This window comes from Leopardus geoffroyi, chromosome D4 (assembly GCF_018350155.1).
Source record: "Leopardus geoffroyi isolate Oge1 chromosome D4, O.geoffroyi_Oge1_pat1.0, whole genome shotgun sequence".
NCBI classification, from domain to species: Eukaryota; Metazoa; Chordata; class Mammalia; order Carnivora; family Felidae; genus Leopardus; species Leopardus geoffroyi.
In genome coordinates, this window is record NC_059342.1 from 56400448 (window position 1) to 56420284 (window position 19837).

At 43.3% G+C, this 19837-nt stretch overlaps 1 protein-coding gene across 10 annotated transcripts; it reads right to left on the minus strand.

Annotated features, from left to right (window-relative positions):
* Window positions 1-80: 80 nt before the first annotated feature.
* On the minus strand, window positions 81-19274 carry CD4H9orf24 (chromosome D4 C9orf24 homolog). 10 transcript variants are annotated; one of them, XM_045468132.1, is made up of 8 exons: window positions 19091-19239; window positions 18918-18993; window positions 6016-6160; window positions 3810-3925; window positions 2501-2576; window positions 2055-2289; window positions 666-752; window positions 81-240 (listed from the first exon to the last, which is right to left on the minus strand). In XM_045468132.1, exons 1-8 carry the CDS (start codon window positions 19108-19110, stop codon window positions 135-137), a joined length of 861 nt encoding a protein of 286 aa, XP_045324088.1. In that variant the 5' UTR covers window positions 19111-19239; the 3' UTR covers window positions 81-134. The 10 variants fall into 10 exon arrangements, with proteins under 10 accessions (XP_045324088.1, XP_045324090.1, XP_045324086.1 ...); XM_045468134.1 differs by having other exon boundaries at window positions 2060-2289; window positions 18918-19251; XM_045468130.1 differs by having other exon boundaries at window positions 18918-19249.
* Between the last annotated feature and the right edge of the window lie 563 nt (window positions 19275-19837).

The following is a 19837-nucleotide window of genomic DNA, read 5'->3' on the forward strand; positions in this document are numbered from 1 at the left end:
CAGAGGGGGTTTGGCAGAGGCCTGAGTGACTGGCTCCTCACTGCCAGATCCTGCTGGGTAAGGATGCAGGAAGCAGCCTCTGGGGTGAAGAGTTTATTTACTGCTCAGCCCCCTTGTCCCCACCAGCCTGGGCTCTACCAGCAGTGGCAATCAGGATAGGTTTCAGACACAAACTCAGGGTGGATGACATAGTTGTTTCTTTGGGGGCCACCGGTCTTCTTGAAGTGACTTGTGTCCCATCTGTGGGGAGAAATGGGTCAGTTCTTTTAGACCCTCATAGGTCTGATTCCAATTCTCAGTGCTAACTGTGTCCCAACATTTGCCCCTAATACTGCCCCATGCTCTAACACTGACCTCCTGATCTTAGATTCTATTGTTAAATTTCTGATTCCCAATACACACTCCCTGACATTAATTTCTTATCTTCAAGCCCTGAACCTAATGCTTTGATCTCTTGAGTCTAAGCCCCACTGCCAACCTGTGGACCCTTCCATGCCAGCCTCCGTGCCCTCTCATGGGGTTCTCCATTCCCTTGCCAGCTTTGACGTCCCCATGGTACTAGCGCCCCCTGGTGGTATCTTCCAATCAGTGCATCGCAGCGGACAACTGTCGCCGCGGTCCCCGCTGCGCTAAGCGCATTTGCAATGTGTTTCCGCCAGACTTACCTAAGGTTCGGACAAGGGTAGTATGACGGCGGGGGAGTTATAACAGCACATTGCATTCCGGGCCGGTGCTCGCAGGGCGATACACCCCTGGAAGAGGAAGTGTTGGGCAGGAGGACGTCGGGCCTTCTGATTTAATCCTATTCCCAACCCCACACCAAGGTTCCTAGCAGCGCTTCAGGTGTCAGTCCTATGGCTCGGAGATCATCCCCTCCTGCCTCTTGGCCTTTCAAGACCCCACCGAAGGAAGCATCACCTCTGGGAAGACATCTGAAAGTCCCTATCCTCGTTAGGCCTCGTTTCTGCCGCCCAGGCTGGGCCATGGAGCACGGTGGACTCTGGGGAGGGCTGGGCTCCAGTCGTTGAAGACCTGGGAGCCCCCGGATCCTCTCCACTGAAGGGCAGCTATTCCAGCATTAATGGCATTTCTAAGGCTCAGGAACTTTCTCGCTCCCCCCGCCCCTCTGCCCTTGTGAGGGATGAGACTCAGCCTCGCACAATGAATCAGACTCTCTGGGAAAGGGCTGGGGGGGGGGGGGCGGGGAGGGAATCACCAGGGGTTAGGAACAGGATCCAGGACCCCCCCCTTCCTCTCCCAAGCTCTCCAAGACCCCCAGCGGACTTTGGAGTTCTCCCAGACTCAGCCCGCTTCGACTGCCATCTGGTGCAGGGAGAAGTTTGCGCTGCAGTTAAGGTTGTAGCTGAGCTCTCGGGCCTGTTTCCTCAACAGTAACACGCTAAGTTGTCCGCTTTCAGAAGTGCTCCGAGGTCAGGGCCCCTCTGGTAATGCGGTTACTATTTCCTTGCTCACACAACACGGGGCAATGACCCTGACCGTTGTCGACAGTGACCAAGACCCAGGAACACAAGCCACTTTTTTGAGCATACATGGCACTCCGCAGGCTAGAACCTGCGTCTCCAGGACCTGGTATCCAGATAGGGAACGAAGTGTGGGAAGGGGATGCGACCGACTGGTGTGCAGAAGGTTTCTTCCCCGAAACAAAACAAAACAAAACAAACAAAAACAAAAAACAAACAACCCTCCGCCCCCCAACCCCACAACCTTCCGGGTGGGGGCCTCTAGAACAGGTACAGGAGCCAGGTTGACCTTGAGCCCAGTTTGGGACGGATAGGGCCAGGAACCTGGGGGAATCTTCGTGCAGGTTCTCCGGTCTCAGGGCTCAGCTCAGGCCCTGGGGCCGGAGGGCAGAACAGGACAGGGCCCTGTACGGGTTAGAGGCGGCTGCAAGTGGGGTAGGGTCTGGCATAGGGGTAGGGCAGAGCTAGAAATGGTGAGGGATAGGGCACGCACAGCTGCGGTAAACTGGACCCCTGGGGGGCGGGGCTTGTTCGGGAGCGGGGCCCGTCTAAGGCTGGAGCTGCCCAGCGAACCTTACAGTCGGCTGCTCTGCGCACAAAGGCCGGTGGCGGCGTTCCGTGCAGGGTGCTCCGGTCACGTAGTAGTCCATTCCGCGTAGACAGTAGTGGCGGCCTGAGCAAGAGCTTTCATAACCTTGGAAGGGCAGGCGGCCCGGCAGCGGGTCCACGCACCCGCATCGGCGAGTGATCTGCGGCAGCCGCTGGTTCCGTGACAGCGAGTTCAACATATTCACCACCACCTCACGCTCTACGTCCGCGGCCCCAAGCCCAGGAGACCCAGATACAGAGTTACAGGAAAGGGAAGAGACAGGGTCAGAGACAGGAAGAGATGGAGACAAAAACAGGGACAGGTAGAGACAGGATTACACCCTCTATAGAACCTTTATCCTCTGCCCAGTCCCCTAGGTCCCATCCCACCGTCCTTCTGGTCTACCCCACCACCGACCACCATCTGTTACCGTAGGCATTGAGTCGTTCCGGCTTAGGAGGGCACTGCAAGGGCATTCCTCGAACAGCTGTCTCCATTCCAGCCTCCTGGAAGTGGCACACATGGTACCTCAAACTCTGACCTGGAAGGGTTACTCCTTTTGGGGGTCCTCCCTGAACCTCCGGACCAGTTCCAGGCCATGTCTTCTCCCACCCTCCAGATGATCCCCTACTGTCCCAGGCTCTGAGTGTTCAGGACTGTCACCCGGCAATGCATTTACTCTGCTTCCGGGGAGGGGAAGGGGAGGGAAGGAAGTGGAGCTGTAGGTGGACAGGTCTGGACCTGGACCTCTGGCAACCCTGCCTCAGCCTTTGCCTTTGATTTTACCTCTCTTTGTCTAGCTTCTGTGTGGTTGTGTCTCGGTGTGTCTCTAATTGAGGAGAGGGAGTGTCAATACTACAATATTGCCTGTCCATCAGAATCACCTGGAGAACTTGTGAAAAATTCTGATTCTTGAGGAAGTTCTGATTCACAAGTGTTCAGTAAACCCAAGCTCAGCCATCAGCCTACAGTTGAGAACCTCTGCTCTGGCCTCCCATCCTCTCAAATTTCCTGTTTCCTCCGGCCTGGGCTCCTTCCTATCTCCTTAGAAGACTCTTCTGTATCTATCTACACTGCCACTGGGTGGCCTTGATCTCCCTCGAATTCCCATGCTCACATCATAAAGGAGAGGAGAATGGAGCAGGTCACTGACTTCTTGGCTAGACCTTGTGGACGGGGCCAGGTGGTAAGCTTCAGGAAGGTAGGAAGTCAGGGAGTACACACTAGTTGTGTCCCCACAGAGCCCCACCAAAGTTTGGGATCCAGGGGACCAGGAGTTTTTCACACAGCTCCATTCCTGGGCTCCCTTGTCCCCTAGAAGATACAAACCCTAATTTCACACTTGGGAAAGAGCCCTGGAACATTACTGGTGGGAAAGGGATGAGGAACTAATTGGTCACTGTGGTTTATTTTCTTATTTTTTATTTTTTTACATTTTTTTAAAGTTTATTTATTCTTGAGAGAGAGAGAGAGAGAGAGAGAGAGAGAGAGAGAACATGAGCAGGAGAGGGGCAGAGAGAGAGAGGAGGAGACACAGAATCCAAAGCAGGCTCCAGGCTCTGAGCTGTCAGCACAGAGCCCGACGCGGGGCTTGAACTCATGCACCGTGAGATCATGACCTGAGCCAAATCCGGACGCTCAACCCACTGAGCCACCCAGGCGCTCCGTCACTGTGGTTTAAAAGGGTAGGGAGGTGTGTGTCCCAGACCCCAGGCATCTGGGTTGGTCACAGTAGATACCTTAGGTAGCTGGGGAAGGCATGTGGTATATTTGTTCCAGCTGGTACAGTTGTAAGGTCCCATCCTCCATGTGTTATACCGGTCACCACATAGGTAGTATGGGTTGCATTTGTCTACTTGATCATAGGGGTAGAGACATAAGACATTGTTATTCCTTATTCTACCCCAGGATCCAGGTCTCCCTAGATATTTCTCCTCTGATCCCCAGCACAAAGCTGGACTCTTACTAATATCCCTCAGGCCAGTCAAGACCAGCCTGTCCCCAGATTTGGACACTGAGATGTAGGCCATTTTTCACCTAAGCCAAGCTCCTGAGTGGGGTCTGGATCCTTTGAGCTGATCACTTTGCATCCTGGCACCACGCTCTCTGAATCAGCCAGCCTGAAAATGGATCCTTCTCCCAATTCCTCCCTCTCATCTTCCACATCCAGGCTCCAAAATTTGCTTATTCTGCATCCTTAAAATCACTTGAATCTATCCCCTCTTCCAGTCCCCCATGATCTCACCTCTGTATCTCTTCAGTACCATAAGCAGGAGACAATATCATGTCGTGATTAATAGAATGAACTCCACAGGCATTTGGGGTTCAAATCTCAGCTCTGCCAAATATTAGCTCTATATGACCTTGACTGAATTAATTAATTTCACTGTGTCTCAGTCTTCTCAATTTTAAAATGGGGTAATAGTACGATATACCTCACAGGGTTGTTGTGAGATTTCAGTGAGTTAATATATGTAAAAAGCTTGGAACAATGCCTGGTACATAGAAAACTATTATTACAATTAGCCTACTAACCTCCCTGTCTCCTCTTGAAATCCTAAATCCAACCTCTACATAGATTTTCACAAATGAAAATCAGACCAAGACACTTCTCTACCTAAAAATCCTTCAAAGCCCCACTCACCCAGTCATCTAAGTCTATCCTAAAGTCCATCTGTGATCTACTACCCTAACACTCTGAAAGAACACATGTGAGAGACACCAGGGAAGGAGGTGTAGGAGCCCTAGAGGAAGAGCAGGTGTGTTTATGGGTGGGACAGTGTGTTGGGATTTGGAGTTCTGGATTGGTGAGTTGGAAATACTAAGTTTGAGGTGTTGGTGGACATTCAGGTAAAGTTGACTATAATCCTATGGAGAGTGGAATTCTGGTGAGAAGTCAAGGATAGAAATAAAGAGAGTTGTCGTTTAAGACATTGTTAGATAAAATGGTCTTAGGAGAGGAGTAAGGAGAGAAGAGGGCTCAGATTAGCACCCCGAGGAACCCCACATTTCCAGGATGGGGGGATAAGAGACCCAGGCAAATGAAGCATCAGAGAAGCTGAGGAAAGAAGGAATTTCAAGAAGGAAAGAGTGGTCAGAGACTGAAATGCATAGTGTAGGTCTCATAAGGTAAAAATTGAAAAGTCCCATGGATGTGGTAATTAGAACTACACAAGAGCAGTTTTAATGTTTGAGTGTAGGAGATTCAGACTCCCAATTTCAACTGGATAAATATTTATCATCAATTAATTCAATAAATACTTATTAGGCCTGATGGTGTTCTAGATGGAGGGCACAACTGTAAATGAGACAAGACTCTGGTCTTTTGTAATGTACGGGGAGACCTCATAAACATCTAACCAAATGGGAAAGATAATTTGTCATAAGGTGTAAGAAGGAGTGAGGAAGTAGAGACACCGAGTGTAGACTATGTTTCCAAGAATCTTAGTTGAGAAGGGGAGGACTAAGAGAATTTTTAGGAAGGAAGGGATTAGAAAAGGCTTCTGGTTGGGGGGAAAGAGGTGTGCTAGGGCAGAGAGATGCAGCAGAGATGGGGACAGTGATAGAAGAGGGTCACTAAGAAGATGGGAAAAGATGGCACTGGAATATACCTGGAGGGATTTGTTTGGAGGAGGTTAATACTCCCTCCATCTCTCTAGGGATAAGACCCAGGCATCTTCTGGTTCTTTGGCACAGGTATGAAAGTCCCAAAAGGCAGGGCCTGGGTCTCCTCCTCTAGGGTCAGGAATAGGGTCAGGAACAGGGTCAGGTCAGGTGGTTGGGAGTCAAGCTGGGGTGGAGGTGATTGGAGAAGCCCAGATTATGGGTGAGGATAAAGTTGATATGGGATCAGGGTGGACATCAGGATCCAAGTTGGACTAAGGTTAAGGGTCATTGTTGAGGTCACTGAGTGGGGTCAGAGTTGAGTAAGGGATGAGGACCTACCTTCCTCTTGACAGAGCCAGTATTTCTCAGGAAAGTAGGGGTGGCCTGCTATGGAACTCTTATAGCTATAGTCCTGCACAGCACATTTGACCATCTTCTGCAGGGCTTCAGGATCCATGTGGCGCTGCATAGTCTGAGTCAGGCCCTGGGCAAAGGGAGAGGGGAGGAAATAGCTAGGTTCATACAGGCTCCAGCCTTGGTGTCCTGCTGGACTCAGATACAGCCCCTATTAAGAAAGTCAGCCCAGGTGGGTCAACACTCCTCCCTATGCCAGAGGGATCCTCATGCCAGTCTTGGCCCCCTCTGCATAGTTTTTTTTTTTTGTTTGAATTACACTTTGCTCCTTTCTTTCTATCTAAGGCTCAGGCTTGGAGCCAGGCATTTGTTCTCAGAGTGCTTTTCTGATGTTCTCATTTCTTTTTCTTGACTGGGAGATCTTTAAGGGAAGAGCTGGGTATTTCTGTCCTCGTTCTTCCAGACTGTGTGCTATCTGGGAGCAGGGCCTGGGTGTCCAACAGACCAATAGGCCCCTGGTATAACCTGGAGCCTCGGGAAAAGCTGGCTGTCCTTGGATCCAGCTACCTTATGCAGGTATTTTGGGCAGGGAGTGCTCTCTGGAAATCTGGCACCTTGAAGGATATGTAGGATGGGGCTGGAAGGACACCTAATTTAAAATTGAATTCCCTGACTCCAACTTGACCCTGAGTCTACTGTGGCTCTGATCTTGACACTGATATTACCCTTGACCCTGACATTCACTTTGCCCTAGTCCTTATCCTACCCTGACCTTTTTCCTCCTCTTGTTTGAGGCCCTGGGTCTCTCTGCTTCTTGGGGTTTACCTCATCTTAGTCTTATCTCCTACAACCCTCCCAAACCCTCTCCCAAACCCTTGTTTGGCTAGATCTATGGAATTCCTGATTAAGACCTACCTTTGGGGTTCCCTTGTTCTCAGCTGAGGGCAGAATACCAAGTTAGTTGTGATACAATAGATCTCTGCAAGCAGCTGTATGAAAAGGCAGCTGGGTTACAGAGGTGGGACAATCAGCAAAGTCAGAGACCAGAAAGGACTTCCTAATAGTGGGCAGCAAGGTGCTGGGATGTGGTGGAAATAGTGGAAAAGCAAGGTGCTGGAAATGTGTACCCACATTTCTCCCTTATGATATGAAGGGCAAAGTCTTCTCTTGGCCAAGATTAGACCTGGTGTCCCTATTTCCCCGAAAACCTTGCAGCTGAGGGGTTTCTTGGATCTCTGTGCCCAGCTGAGGTTTTGTTTTGTGGGCAGACCCCTGCACAGTCGTACTCCATATGAGTAAAAGAGCCCCATGACTTGGCATTCCCCTGACCTTTATACATACATACATGCACACATACAGATGTAGATCTATACAATCATACACACACACATACACACACAGAGTCATTTAAAAGAACTCATTGATGGGGCGCCTGGGTGGTGCAGTCGGTTAAGCGTCCGACTTCAGCCAGGTCACGATCTCGCGGTCCGTGAGTTCGAGCCCCGCGTCGGGCTCTGGGCTGATGGCTCAGAGCCTGGAGCCTGTTTCCGATTCTGTGTCTCCCTCTCTCTCTGCCCCTCCCCCGTTCATGCTCCGTCTCTCTCTGTCCCAAAAATAAATAAACGTTGAAAAAAAAATTTTTAAAAGAACTCATTGACATTATCAATTTTCCCTCAGAGGCTTTACTCAGATGTCTGTATTTTTTTATAGAACCATTTAAATTTTTCCCATTGATTTTTTTAAATTTTATTTTTTATTTTTTAAAATTTATATCCAAATTAGTTAGCATATAGTGAAACCATGATTTCAGGAGTAGATTCCTTAGTGCCCCTTACCCATTTAGCCCATCCCCCCTCCCACAACCTCTCCAGCAACCCTCAGTTTGTTCTCCATATTTATGAGTCTTTTCTGTTTTGTCCCCCTCCCTGTTTTTATATTATTTTTGTTTCCCATCCCTTATGGTCATCTCTTTTGTCTCTTAAAGTCCTCATATGAGTGAAGGCATAAGATTTTTGTCTTTCTCTGACTAATTTCACTTAGCATAATACCCTCCAGTTCCATCCACGTAGTTGCAAGTGGCAAGATTTCATTCTTTTTGATTACTGAGTAATACTCCATTATCCATTCATCCATCGATGGACATTTGGGTTCTTTCCATACTTTGGCTATTGTTGATAGTGCTGCTATAAACATGGGAGTGTATGTGTCCCTTTGAAACAGCACACCTGTATCCTGTGGATAAATGCCTAGTAGTGCAATTGCTGGGTCGTAGGGTAGTTCTATTTTTAGTTTTTTGAGGAACCTCCATACTGTTTTCCAGAGTGGCTGCACCAGCTTGCATTCCCACCAACAATGCAAAAGAGATCCTCTTTCTCCACATCCTCACCAACATCTGTTGTTGCCTGAGTTGTTAATGTTAGCCATTCTGACAGCTGTAAGGTGGTATCTCAGTGTGGTTTTGATTTGTATTTCCCTGATGATGAGTGATGTGGAGCATTTTTTCGTGTGTCGGTTGGCCATCTGGATGTCTTCTTTGGAGAAGTGTCTATTCATGTCTTTTTCCCATTTCTTCACTGGATTATTTGTTTTTTTGGGTGTTGAGTTTGATAAGTTCTTTATAGATTTTGGATACTAACCCTTTATCTGATATGTCATTTGCAAATATCTTCTCCCATTCTGTCAGTTGCCTTTTAGTTTTGCTGATTGTTTCCTTCGCTGTGCAGAAACTTTTTATTTTGATGAGGTCCCAGTAGTTCAATTTTGCTTTTGTTTCCCTTGCCTCCAGAGACGCGTTGAGTAATAAGTTGCTGTGGTCAAGATCAAAGAGGTTTTTGCCTGCTTTCTCCTCAAGGATTTTGATGGCTTCCTGTCTTAAATTGAGGTCTTTCATCCATTTTGAGTTTTTGTGTATGGTGTAGGAAAGTGGTTCAGGTTCATTCTTCTGCATGTCGCTGTCTAGTTTTCCCAGCACCACTTGCTGAAGAGACTGTCATTATTCCATTGGATATTCTTTCCTGCTTTGTCAAAGATTAGTTGGTCATATGTTTGTGGGTCCATCTCTGGGTTCTCTATTGTGTTCCATTGATCTGAGTGTCTGTTCTTGTGCTAGTACCGTACTGTCTTGATGATTACAGATTTGTAGTATAGCTTGAAGTCTGGGATTGTGATGCCTCCTGCTTTGGTGTTCTTTTTCAAGATTGCTTTGGCTATTTGGGGTCTTTCCTGATTCCATATCAATTTTAGGATTATTTGTTCTAGCTCTGTGAAGAATCCTGGTGTTACTTTGATAGGGATTGCATTGAATATGTAGATTGCTTTGGGTAGTATCAACATTTTAACAATATTTGTTCTTCCTATCCAGGAGCATGGAATCTTTTTCCATTATTTTTGTGCCTTCTTCAATTTCTTTCATAATCTTTCTATAGTTTTCAGTGTATAGATTTTTCACCTCTTTGGTTAGATTTATTCCTAGGTATTTTATGGTTTTTTGTGCAACTGTAAATGGGATCGATTCCTTGATTTCTCTTTCTGTCACTTCATTGTTGGTGTACAGGAATGCAACCGATTTCTGTGCATTGATTTTATATCCTGCCACTTTGCTGAGTTCATGGATCAGTTCTAGCAGTTTTTGGTGGAATCTTTTGAGTTTTCCATATAGAGTAACATGTCATCTGTGAAGAGTGAAAGTTTGACCTCCTCCTGGCCGATTTGGATGCCTTTTATTTCTTTGTGTTGTCTGATTGCTGAGGCTAAGACTTCCAATACTATGTTGAATAACAGTGGCAAGAGTGGACATCCCTGTCTTGTTCCTCAGTTTTTCCCCATTGAGGATGATATTAGCGTTGGGTCGTTCATATATGGCTTTTATGATCTCAAGGTATGCTCCTTCTATCCCTACTTTCTTGAGGGTTTTTATCAAGAAAGGATGCTGTATTTTGTCAAATGCTTTCTCTGCATCTATTGAGAGGATCATATGGTTCTTGTCCTTTCTTTTTTTTTTTTTTTTTTTCAACGTTTATTTATTTTTTGGGGGACAGAGAGAGACAGAGCATGAACGGGGGAGGGTCAGAGAGAGGGAGACACAGAATCGGAAACAGGCTCCAGGCTCTGAGCCATCAGCCCAGAGCCCGACGCGGGGCTCGAACTCACGGACCGCGAGATCGTGACCTGGCTGAAGTCGGACGCTTAACCGACTGCGCCACCCAGGCGCCCCTCTTGTCCTTTCTTTTATTGATGTGATGAATCACGTTAATTGTTTTGCGGATATTAAACCAACCCTTTTATAAATCCCGCTTGGTCGTGGTGAATAATTTTTTTTATGTATTGTTGGATCTGGTTGGCTAATACCTTGTTGAGGATTTTTGCATCCATGTTCATCAGGGAAGATGTGTGTATTTTTGATTGTCTACTCATGTTTATGAGTGGGAGACTAAAAAAACTTACTGGAGGCTTTGAGCTGTGGGTGGGCTTTATCAACCATGAGAATCATTGTAGGATGGCTTGGCTAAACTACTTTTGTCAAATTCTGTCAGTATCTGTAAGTCTTTCCTCTTGGGCTGATCAGATCTTTCAGAAGAGACTCAATCTCTGGCCTGCAGGTGGTGACCTAGGCTGCCAGTGTTCTGAGAACCTAGTGGAGAAGAGAGGTGCTGGGGGTTTTAGGATTCAGTATGTAGAGGTTCACCTGTTTTCAATATGGTACCCTGCTTTCAACTGGGCCTGAGATCCTCACCAAAAGATAAGCCTTCTAACTTTTGCAGAGGTGGGGCAGGCAGTCACCCCATGGCATGGAATAGAAGAGGGGATTAGTGGGTTTAGCTGGGTTTTTTTGAGAGAGAGAGAGAGAGGTAGAGGGGCAGAGGGAGAGAGAGAATCCCAAGCAGGCTCCATGCCCAGCACAGAACCTGAAGTGGGGCTCAATCCTATGACCCTGGGATCATAGCCTGAGCTGAAATCAAGAGATGCTAAACCAACTGAGCCACCCAGATGCCCCGGGTTTAACTGCTTCTTAAATGGCTTTCAAAACATCCTTATTTTAGCCTTGGTTCTTTCCCATCTTCAGTTACAGAGAAACCTAGTATTACCAATTCCTGAGCTTTTTTGAAAATTCTGCAGTTTTAATTTGAATTATGTCTTGTGTTCCCTTCTGCTGGCTTGGATTCCGCTTTCTCAGATCTGCTGTCAGGTACTACTTATTTATTGTACTTTCAAGCCTCTGAAATTTTGCTACCATTGTCCCTTCTGTCTCTTACTACTCTTGTGAGTTTATGTGTTAAACTCGATTTACAGGAGTTTTAGAGAGTTTCAGGAGAGAGTCAAAATACATATGTAAATTTTAGCCCAGACAATTATAGTTGTATATTCCATGTACTAATCCTTTGTCAATTACATGTTGCAAATATTTTCTTTCTGTGGCTTGTATCTTCATTTTCTTTATAGTGTCTTTTAATGAACAGAAGTTCTTAATTTTAACATATATGAATTTATTAATCTCTTCCTTTATGTAGTACTTTTGTAATTTAAGAAATACAATCATACTCTAAGATAGTGGAGATAATGTCCTATATTTTCTTCTAAAAGCTATAGTTTTACTTTCTATATTTAAGCCTTTAATCTGTCAGGAATTGCTATTGAAGTTGGGTGTGAGTTAGGAATCAGTTTTCTTTTTATCCATATGGACAACCGATTGTCTCATTGAATAGTCTATCTCTCCCCCATCCACTGATTTGTAATGCTACCCCAAGTGTGATATATCTTTTCCCATAGCTTTACTTTCAATCATCTCTGTTGTATATCATTCCCATATATATTTATATATGGCTCCGTATCTGATCTGTTTCATTCTCTATCAATCAATTTGGCTGTCCCTACAGTAATACTATGCTTTATAAATTTCTATAGCTTAGTAATAATACTACTTTCTGATTGGGCAAATCTCCTCCTTCTCTGGTGTGTTTTAGTTATTTCTGGGGCCTCTGCTTTTCTCTATAAGTTTCAATTTTTAAAAAAGTCATCTCTATACCCAAGGTGGGATTTGAACTCATGACCTCAAGATCAAGAGTTGTAGTCTCTACTGACTGACCAGACAGGCACTCCTCTATAAATTTTAGAGACAGCTTTTCAAATTCTTCAAAAAATACTGTTGAGAATTGCTTTGACTTTTTATGTTGGTTATTCTTCCAATCCAAAAACATGTTATACTTCTCCATTTATTTATATTCTTAAGTATTAAAAGTTTTATATTATCCATATAGTTTTATACACAGATTTATTTCTACTTACTTTTGTTTCTTCTTGCTAGAATGATATACATATATGTATGTATCTGTGTATATATCTTTTAATTTTTATTTAGAAATATTTATTTTTGAGAGAGAGAGAGAGAGAGAGAGAAAGCATGAGTGAGGGAGGGGCAGAGAGACAGGGAGAGAGAGAAGCCCAAGCAGGCTCCACGCTGTCAGCACAGAGCTTGATGGGGGGCTTGATCTCATGAACGGTGAGATCATGATCTGAGCCAAAATCAAGAGTCAGATGCTTAACCTACTGATCCACTCAGGCACCCCTATATAGATATATATTTTAAATTATGCTTCCTGGGGCTCTTGGCTGCCTCTGTAGGAAAAGCACACCACTCTGGATCTTGGGGTCATGAGTTTGAGCCACAAGTTGGGTGTAGAGATTACTTAAAATGAATAAATACATGAAAATTTTTAAAAAATAAAATAAAATAAAATAATGCTTTCTAAATATTTGCTGTTGATGTAAAGAAATGTCAAAAAAAAGAAATGTCATTGACTTTTTATCTTATATTCACCCAACTTTCTAAATTCTTATTCTGATAATACAACTGTATCATCTGTAAATAATAAGGTTTTTGTATTCGTTTCTTACCTTTGCATCTTACATGATATTGTTTTCCAATATACAACTTATCTCATGTTGTTTTCCAAATTTTGGCTCTTTTCTTAAATTTAACAAATTAAAAATCACAATTATTTTCATTGACATTGGTTGCTTAAATTTATCTTATGTTTACTAATTTCTCAGCTCACCATTCTTTTTTGCATCTCGGACCTTCCTTATGTGATCACTTTCCTTCTCCCCAAAGTACATCCTTTAGAAGTTCTTTTATTACAGGTCTGATGGTAGTAAACACTTTAGTTTTTGTTTGCCTGTAAATATCTTTATCTTACTTTTATTCTTGAAAGGAAGAGAGTTTGAAAATAATTTTTCTCTGCCTGTTTTTAAGGTCATCTCTTAAGCTGGTGTTACGAAGTTCCACTGTGAGGTACCAGAGTGTGAAATTCCTTTTATTTAATTCTATATCTGTGGATTCATTTCTTTCATTAGTTCTGGAAATTTTGGAGCCTTTTTCTCTTCAGATAATGCCTATTCTCCTTTCTGCTCTTTCCTTCTGAGACTCTGAGTAGATGTGTATGGGATCTTCTTCTGTCTTTTCATATTGCTTAATGTTTCTTTTATATTTTTTAACACTGGGTCTCTGTGCTGCATTCTGGGAAATTTCTTTTGCTCTTTCATTTCACTGACATTTAAAAACATTTCTTTTTAAATTCCAGTTAGTTAACATACAGTGTTGTATTATTTTCATGTGTACTTTATAGTGATTCAACAATTCTATATATCACCCAGTGCTCATTCCAACAAGTACACTCCTTAATCCCTATCATCTATTTAACCCATCCCTCAACCCACCTCACCTCTGATAACTATCAGTTTGTTCTCTATAGTTAAGAGTCTGTTTCTTGGTTTCTCTCTCTCTCTCTTTTTTCCTCTTTGCTCATTTGTTTTGTTTCTTAGATTCCACATGAGTGAAACCATGGTATTTGTTTTTATTTCACTTAGCATTATACCCTCTAGCTCTATCCATATCATTACAAATGGCAAGGTTTCACTCTTTTTTATTGGCTGAATAATATTCCATTGTATATATATATATACACACCATATCTTCATTCAACAGTCGATGGACACTTGGGCTGCTTCCATATCTTGGCTATTGTAAATAATGTGCTATAAACATAGAGCTGCACGTATCCCTTTGAATTAGCGTTTTTATATTCTTTGGGTAAATACCTAGTAGTGTGATTGCTGGATCATTGGGTAGTTCTATTTTTAATTTTTTAAGGAACCTCTACAGTGGCTGTACCAGTTTGCATTCCCATCAATGGTGTCAGAGGGTTCTCATTTTTCCACATCTTCACCAACCCCTGTTGTCTCTTGTGTTGTTGATTTTAGTCATTCTGATAGGCATGAAGTAATAGCTCATTGTAGTTTTGATTTGCATTTCCCTGATGGTAAGTGATAATGAACACCTTTTCGTGTGTCTGTTGGTCATCTGTATGTCTTCCTTAGAGAAATATTTGTTCTTGTCTTCTGCCCATTTAAAAATTGGATTATTTCTTTTGTGGGTGACTTTTAAAAGTTCTTTATATATTTTAGATATTAACCCTTTATTGGATATGTCATTTGCAAATACCTTCTCCCATTCTGTAGATTGCCTTTAAATTTTTTTAAATTAAAAAAATTTTTGAAAAGTTTATTCATTTACTTTGAGAGAGAGAGAGAGCTGAGGAGGGGCAGAGAGAGGGGGGAGAGAGAGAATCCCAAGCTGGCTCCACACTGCCAGTGCAGAACTTTACTCAGGGCTTGATCCCACAAACCATGAGATCATGACTTGAGCCAAAACCAAGAGTCTGAAGCTTAACTGACTGAGTCACTGAGGCATCTCCTGTAAGGTTTCCTTTTAGTTTTGTTGACTGTTTCCTTGCCATGCAGAAGCTTTTTATTTTGATGTAGACCTAATAGTTTACTTTTGCTTTTGTTTCCCTCACCTCAGGAGACATATCTAGAAAAAAATTGCTACAGGCAATGTTAGAGGTTACTACCTGTGTACTCTTCTAGGATTTTTATGGTTTCAGGTCACACATTTATGTTTTAATCCATTTGAACTTTTTGTGTATAGAAAGTGGTACAGTTTCTTTCTGTTTCATGTTGATGTCCCATTTTCCCAACACCAGTTGTTGAAGAGACTTCCATTTTCCATTGGATATTCTTTCCTGCTTTATCAAAGATTAATTGACCATATAGTTGTGAGTTTATCTCTGGGTTTTCTATTCTGTTCTATTGTTTTGTGTCTATTTTTGTGCCAGCACCATACTGCTTGGATTACTACAGCTTTTTAAAAAATGTTTATTTACTTTGAGAGAGATAGAGCCAGCAGAAGCAGGGGGAGGGGCAGAGAGCTAGGGAGAGAGAGAATCCCAAGCAGGCTCCACACTGTCAGCACAGAGCCCAACGTGGGGCTTGAACCCACGAACCATGAGATCATGACCTGAGTTGAAATCAAGAGTCAGTCAACCAATGGACTGAGCCACCCAGGTGCCCCTGATTACTATAGTTTTTAATATAATTTGAAGTCTGGAATTGTGATGCCTCCAGCTTGGTTTTCTTTTTTAAAATTGCTTTGGCTATTTGGGGTCTTTTGTGGTTTCATACAAATTTTAGAATTGTTTATTCTAGTTCTATGAAAAATGCTGTTGGTATTTTGATAGGGATTGCATTAAATCCTGCTTTGGATTGCTTTGGATAGTGGAGACATTTTAACAATATTTGTTCTAATCCATGAACATGGAATGTCTTTCTGTTTCTGTCATTTCATTGATGCTCTTCAACTGTGTCTAATCTGCCCTTTGACCCATCCACTGAGTTTTTGGTTTTTTATTTTTATTTGAGTTTTTGGTTTTAACACGTATATTTTTTATTTCTAAAATTTCCATTTGGTTCTTTTTTACACTTGTCTGGTCTTTAAAAAATATAATCACTTGTTGCTCATTTTGATGATTTCATTTTTTTAATGATTTTTTTAATGTTTATTTATTTTTGAAGGAGAGAGAGACAGAGCGTGAGTGGGGAAGGGCAGAGAGAGGAGGAGACACAGAATCCGAAACAGGCTCCAGGCTCTGAGCTGTCAGCACAGAGCCTGACGCAGGGCTCGAACTCACGAGCTGTGAGATCATGACCTGAGCTGAAGTCGGGCACTTAACTGCCTGAGCCACTCAAGCGCCCCATCACATTTTATTTTTAATATTTCATAATAATTATTTTGTATTCTTTAACTGTTAATGCAATATCTGAAGTCCTTGGTGGTTTTAGTCTGTTATCTGTTGTTTCTGCTGTCATATGGTGGTTTGTTTCCTTTTATCTCTTATTGTGCACTCAGATTTGATTGACTTTACTCTGAAAGATATTTGGAAGCCTACATTCAGGATATTTTCCACTACAGAAGATATACATTCATCATGTGTGCATGTGTGTGTGTATGTGTGTTGTGGGGGAAGGGACCCAGAGATCACTAAATTTTCTGGTTCAGTTTGGAGTTTAAGATTTAGTTTCTTCACCTTTCAGCTAGCTTATAAACTCCTGCTTATAGGGCTGATATTGGCATTCATCCTCAGGGCCTCCTTCTAAGTATACTTACCACTCATCTCCATAAGAGTCCAAAACAAAATAAAAACTGTTATGCAAGACCTAGTTTTGAAGCAGGAGAGCCCTTTAGAGTTTCTAGGTCACCATACTACCAGAAGGAGAAGCCTTTCCTTCATTTTTAATCTCACTGCTGTCTGGATGTCACATGTCTCCACTCACTGAAGCTGTCTGGCCAGATTACTAAGGGTTACTATATCCAAGAGATCCACATCTGTGTCGACATTTGACTCTGACCTTTGTCTAATAATGCTGTCTTTGTTGGTTTCTCTCTGGTTTTCCTCCTATCACCCAGTCTCCTTTTATGGCTCTTCTTCCTTTACTTTCCTCTTAAACAATCAATATTCTCTGAAGTCCACCCTTGACCTCCTTCTTACTCTTCCTTGGCAATCTCATTCTCTCCTATGACTTTAGCTACCACGGTATGTTGATTTCAAAGTCTGTATCTGTAGGCCAAACCTCTTCCCTTTGCTTCACATAAGTATATCCAACTACTCACCAGATATCTCTTGGAAGTGCTTGAATATTTTTGTCCCAAAATGAACTCTGAATCTCTTTTTAATCTGCAATTCCAAATCTCAGTTGATAGAACTCTCCTCCAGTTGCCAGAGCCCCAAACCCAGGAGTATTCCTTATCTGTCCTCTCTTCTTTATATCTAGATGGTGACCAAAAGCTATTGTTCTACTTTTTAAAATTCCCTCCTATTGAATGTCAAAAAGCAGGCAGGCACTCTCATATTTTTCTGATGGGCATGTAAATCATATAACCCTTATTATAGCAATTTGAAGTGTGTATCAAAAGTTTTTGAAGTGTGTATATCATTTCCCCCAACAATTTCATGTTTGAGAATTTATCCTAAGAAAATAGTTGAAGTCTACAGATGTACACAAATGGTTATACTAGCAAAATTTTATAAATAATATAAATTTCCAATAAGATTCCTTAAATATATTTTGGTACATTCATAAAATAAAATACCATAGAGTCATTAAAATGACATTAAAGAATATTTTTACACAAGAAAATGTACCTGGATATGTGGTTATGTGAAAAGAGCAAGATTCAAAATGTTAGTATACAATGTGACACCATTTCTATAAAAGATACTTGCTTCCTGAAAGGGCATATAATAATAAATTAACAATGGTTAATTTGGATAGTGAGATTATAGGCCTTTCTTCTTTGTGCTTGTCTGAGTTATCCCAATTTTCTGCATTGAGCATGTATTTATTTTATAAACATTATTTTAAAAATTCTCTCCTATTAAAAAAATTCCTTTTTCACTGTCACAGTCTCTCCTTATCTCTCACCTATACCCTCCTCTCTCATCCTTCACCGCCTCACTGTGAGCCTAGCCCTGAGCCCCAACTCTGCCTCCAAATCTCCTACCACTGTGGCTCCTCTCACCATAGGCTAGCCTCTCTCTCTGCTCCGGTTCTTAATTCCTGGTGGATCCCTGTCTCTAGGTTGCCCTTTCCCATAACGCTTTTCTGCTGGGAGCCTCCTCCTTCAGTATCTTTTAGTAGACCTGCCCAGGAAAGCTTTCCCCTTTCCAGCTCTTGTACCAGTATATCCACTGGGCAACCCTACTTTGTTTCCTTGTTTGCTGAGAGCTCTTCAAAGGCACAGCCTGGGCTTTCATTGTTGTATCTGCATTGTGCCTGGCACATGTAGATACTCACCATTTGTTGGATGGTACACACGGATAAATTCTCTTAAGCAGAGTCACAAGTAGACTCACAGATCTTGTCTCCATTTTGTGAAAGCAGCACAGACCCACTTGACCACTTACCTTCAAGCACAGACATACAGACACAAGAAGATTGTGATACATATTCATGAAAACATGCCTATAGCACTTTTCCTGGCATATCCCACAGGCAGCCTTAGGGCCTTTGCATTTTCTGATCACTCTGCCTGGAACCCTATTCTTTGAGCTATTCACAGAGCTAGTTCTTCTCTCTTATCTTTCCAGTCTCAGTTCAATGTCACCACGAGAAAGAGCTCTTCCATGACCTCTCTATTTAAGTAGTTCTGCCTGGTTACTTTCTATTTCCATTAATCTGTTTATTTCCTACATAGCATTTTGGATAATTTATAAAACTTGTTTATTTCTTGATAATTATCTGTCTTTCCCCTCCTCCTCTGTTGGGGTAACAGGGCACCATGAGGGCAGAATTTTGTACTATTTTATATATTATTATAAATTCCATGACTAGGCAAATGAATAAAACACACACACGCGTGTGTACGCACACACACACACACACACACACACAGCTACAAATAATTAAAAACACATAATGACAACCACACACTACCAGTCATTCAGACACACATGACCATACACTCTGGCCTGCCAGCCCACCCAGCCCCCACTTACCGGGGTCACAAACTTGTTGGCTTCCCAGGCCCACAGAGGTGGGTCTTTATAGACCTCCTTGATAGAGGTTGGAGCCCTGTAGGAGTCACTGTAGGTGCTGATGGGGGTCTTGGTCTTACGGGAGAAGAGGAACATAGTGAGGTCTAGGGGATGTCGTGGTGGGCTTTACCTACCAAGGACTCCTGTAAGACATCAGTGACCTCCACCGCCTCCCAGATAGCCCACACCTCCAACCCCGGCAGGTGCCGCTAGCTGCTGTGACCCCTCCTATGGAGGATCTCTCAGCTTCTCTCCCTTACAACCTTCCTGCTCCTACCCCACCCTGCTTTCCCCTCTAGGATGGGCACTGCCCATTATGATATCACCTGGCTCAGCCCCATCCCTGGAGAGGTGAGGAGATCCAATTCCCTTCCCACCCCCAGCCTCTTACTGCCTCAAGCCTCTTTATTTATTTATTTATTTATTTAAAGAAATTTTTTTTAACGTTTATTTTTGGGACAGAGAGAGACAGAGCATAAACGGGGTGGGGGGGGGAGAAGGTCAGAGAGAGAGGGAGACACAGAATCTGAAACAGCCTCCAGGCACTGAACCATCAGCACAGAGCCTGACGCGGGGCTCGAACTCAGGGATGGCGAGATCATGACCTGAGCTGAAGTCAGACGCTTAACCGACTGAGCCACCCAGGCGCCCCGCCTCAAGCCTCTTTAAAAAAGCCCAACTTCCAAGCCCAAGAGTTCAGAAGGTCTCTGGAGATCTTCTAGGCCAAACTTCTCACTTTGATGAAGAGAAATGGAGGTTACGAGGCATCAAGCGACTTGTCCAGGGTCATGTAGAAGGTCAGTGGCAGGCCTGGCCTCGAACCCATGAGTGGAGGCAGACTGAAATGTGTATTCAGAGAATCAGTTCTCTCTCCTTCCCAG

Excerpts from the sequence above, each read along its gene's own strand:
- CD4H9orf24 (XM_045468130.1), bottom strand. The coding sequence starts at position 19,052 with ATGTTCCTCTTCTCCCGTAAGACCAAGACCCCCATCAGCACCTACAGT. Across the intron at positions 2,290-2,500 it reads GGAACGACTCAATGCCTACG|AGCGTGAGGTGGTGGTGAAT; the intron begins GTAACAGATGGT and ends CCGCGGACGTAG. Across the intron at positions 241-665 it reads TACCCTTGTCCGAACCTTAG|ATGGGACACAAGTCACTTCA; the intron begins GTAAGTCTGGCG and ends TTCTCCCCACAG.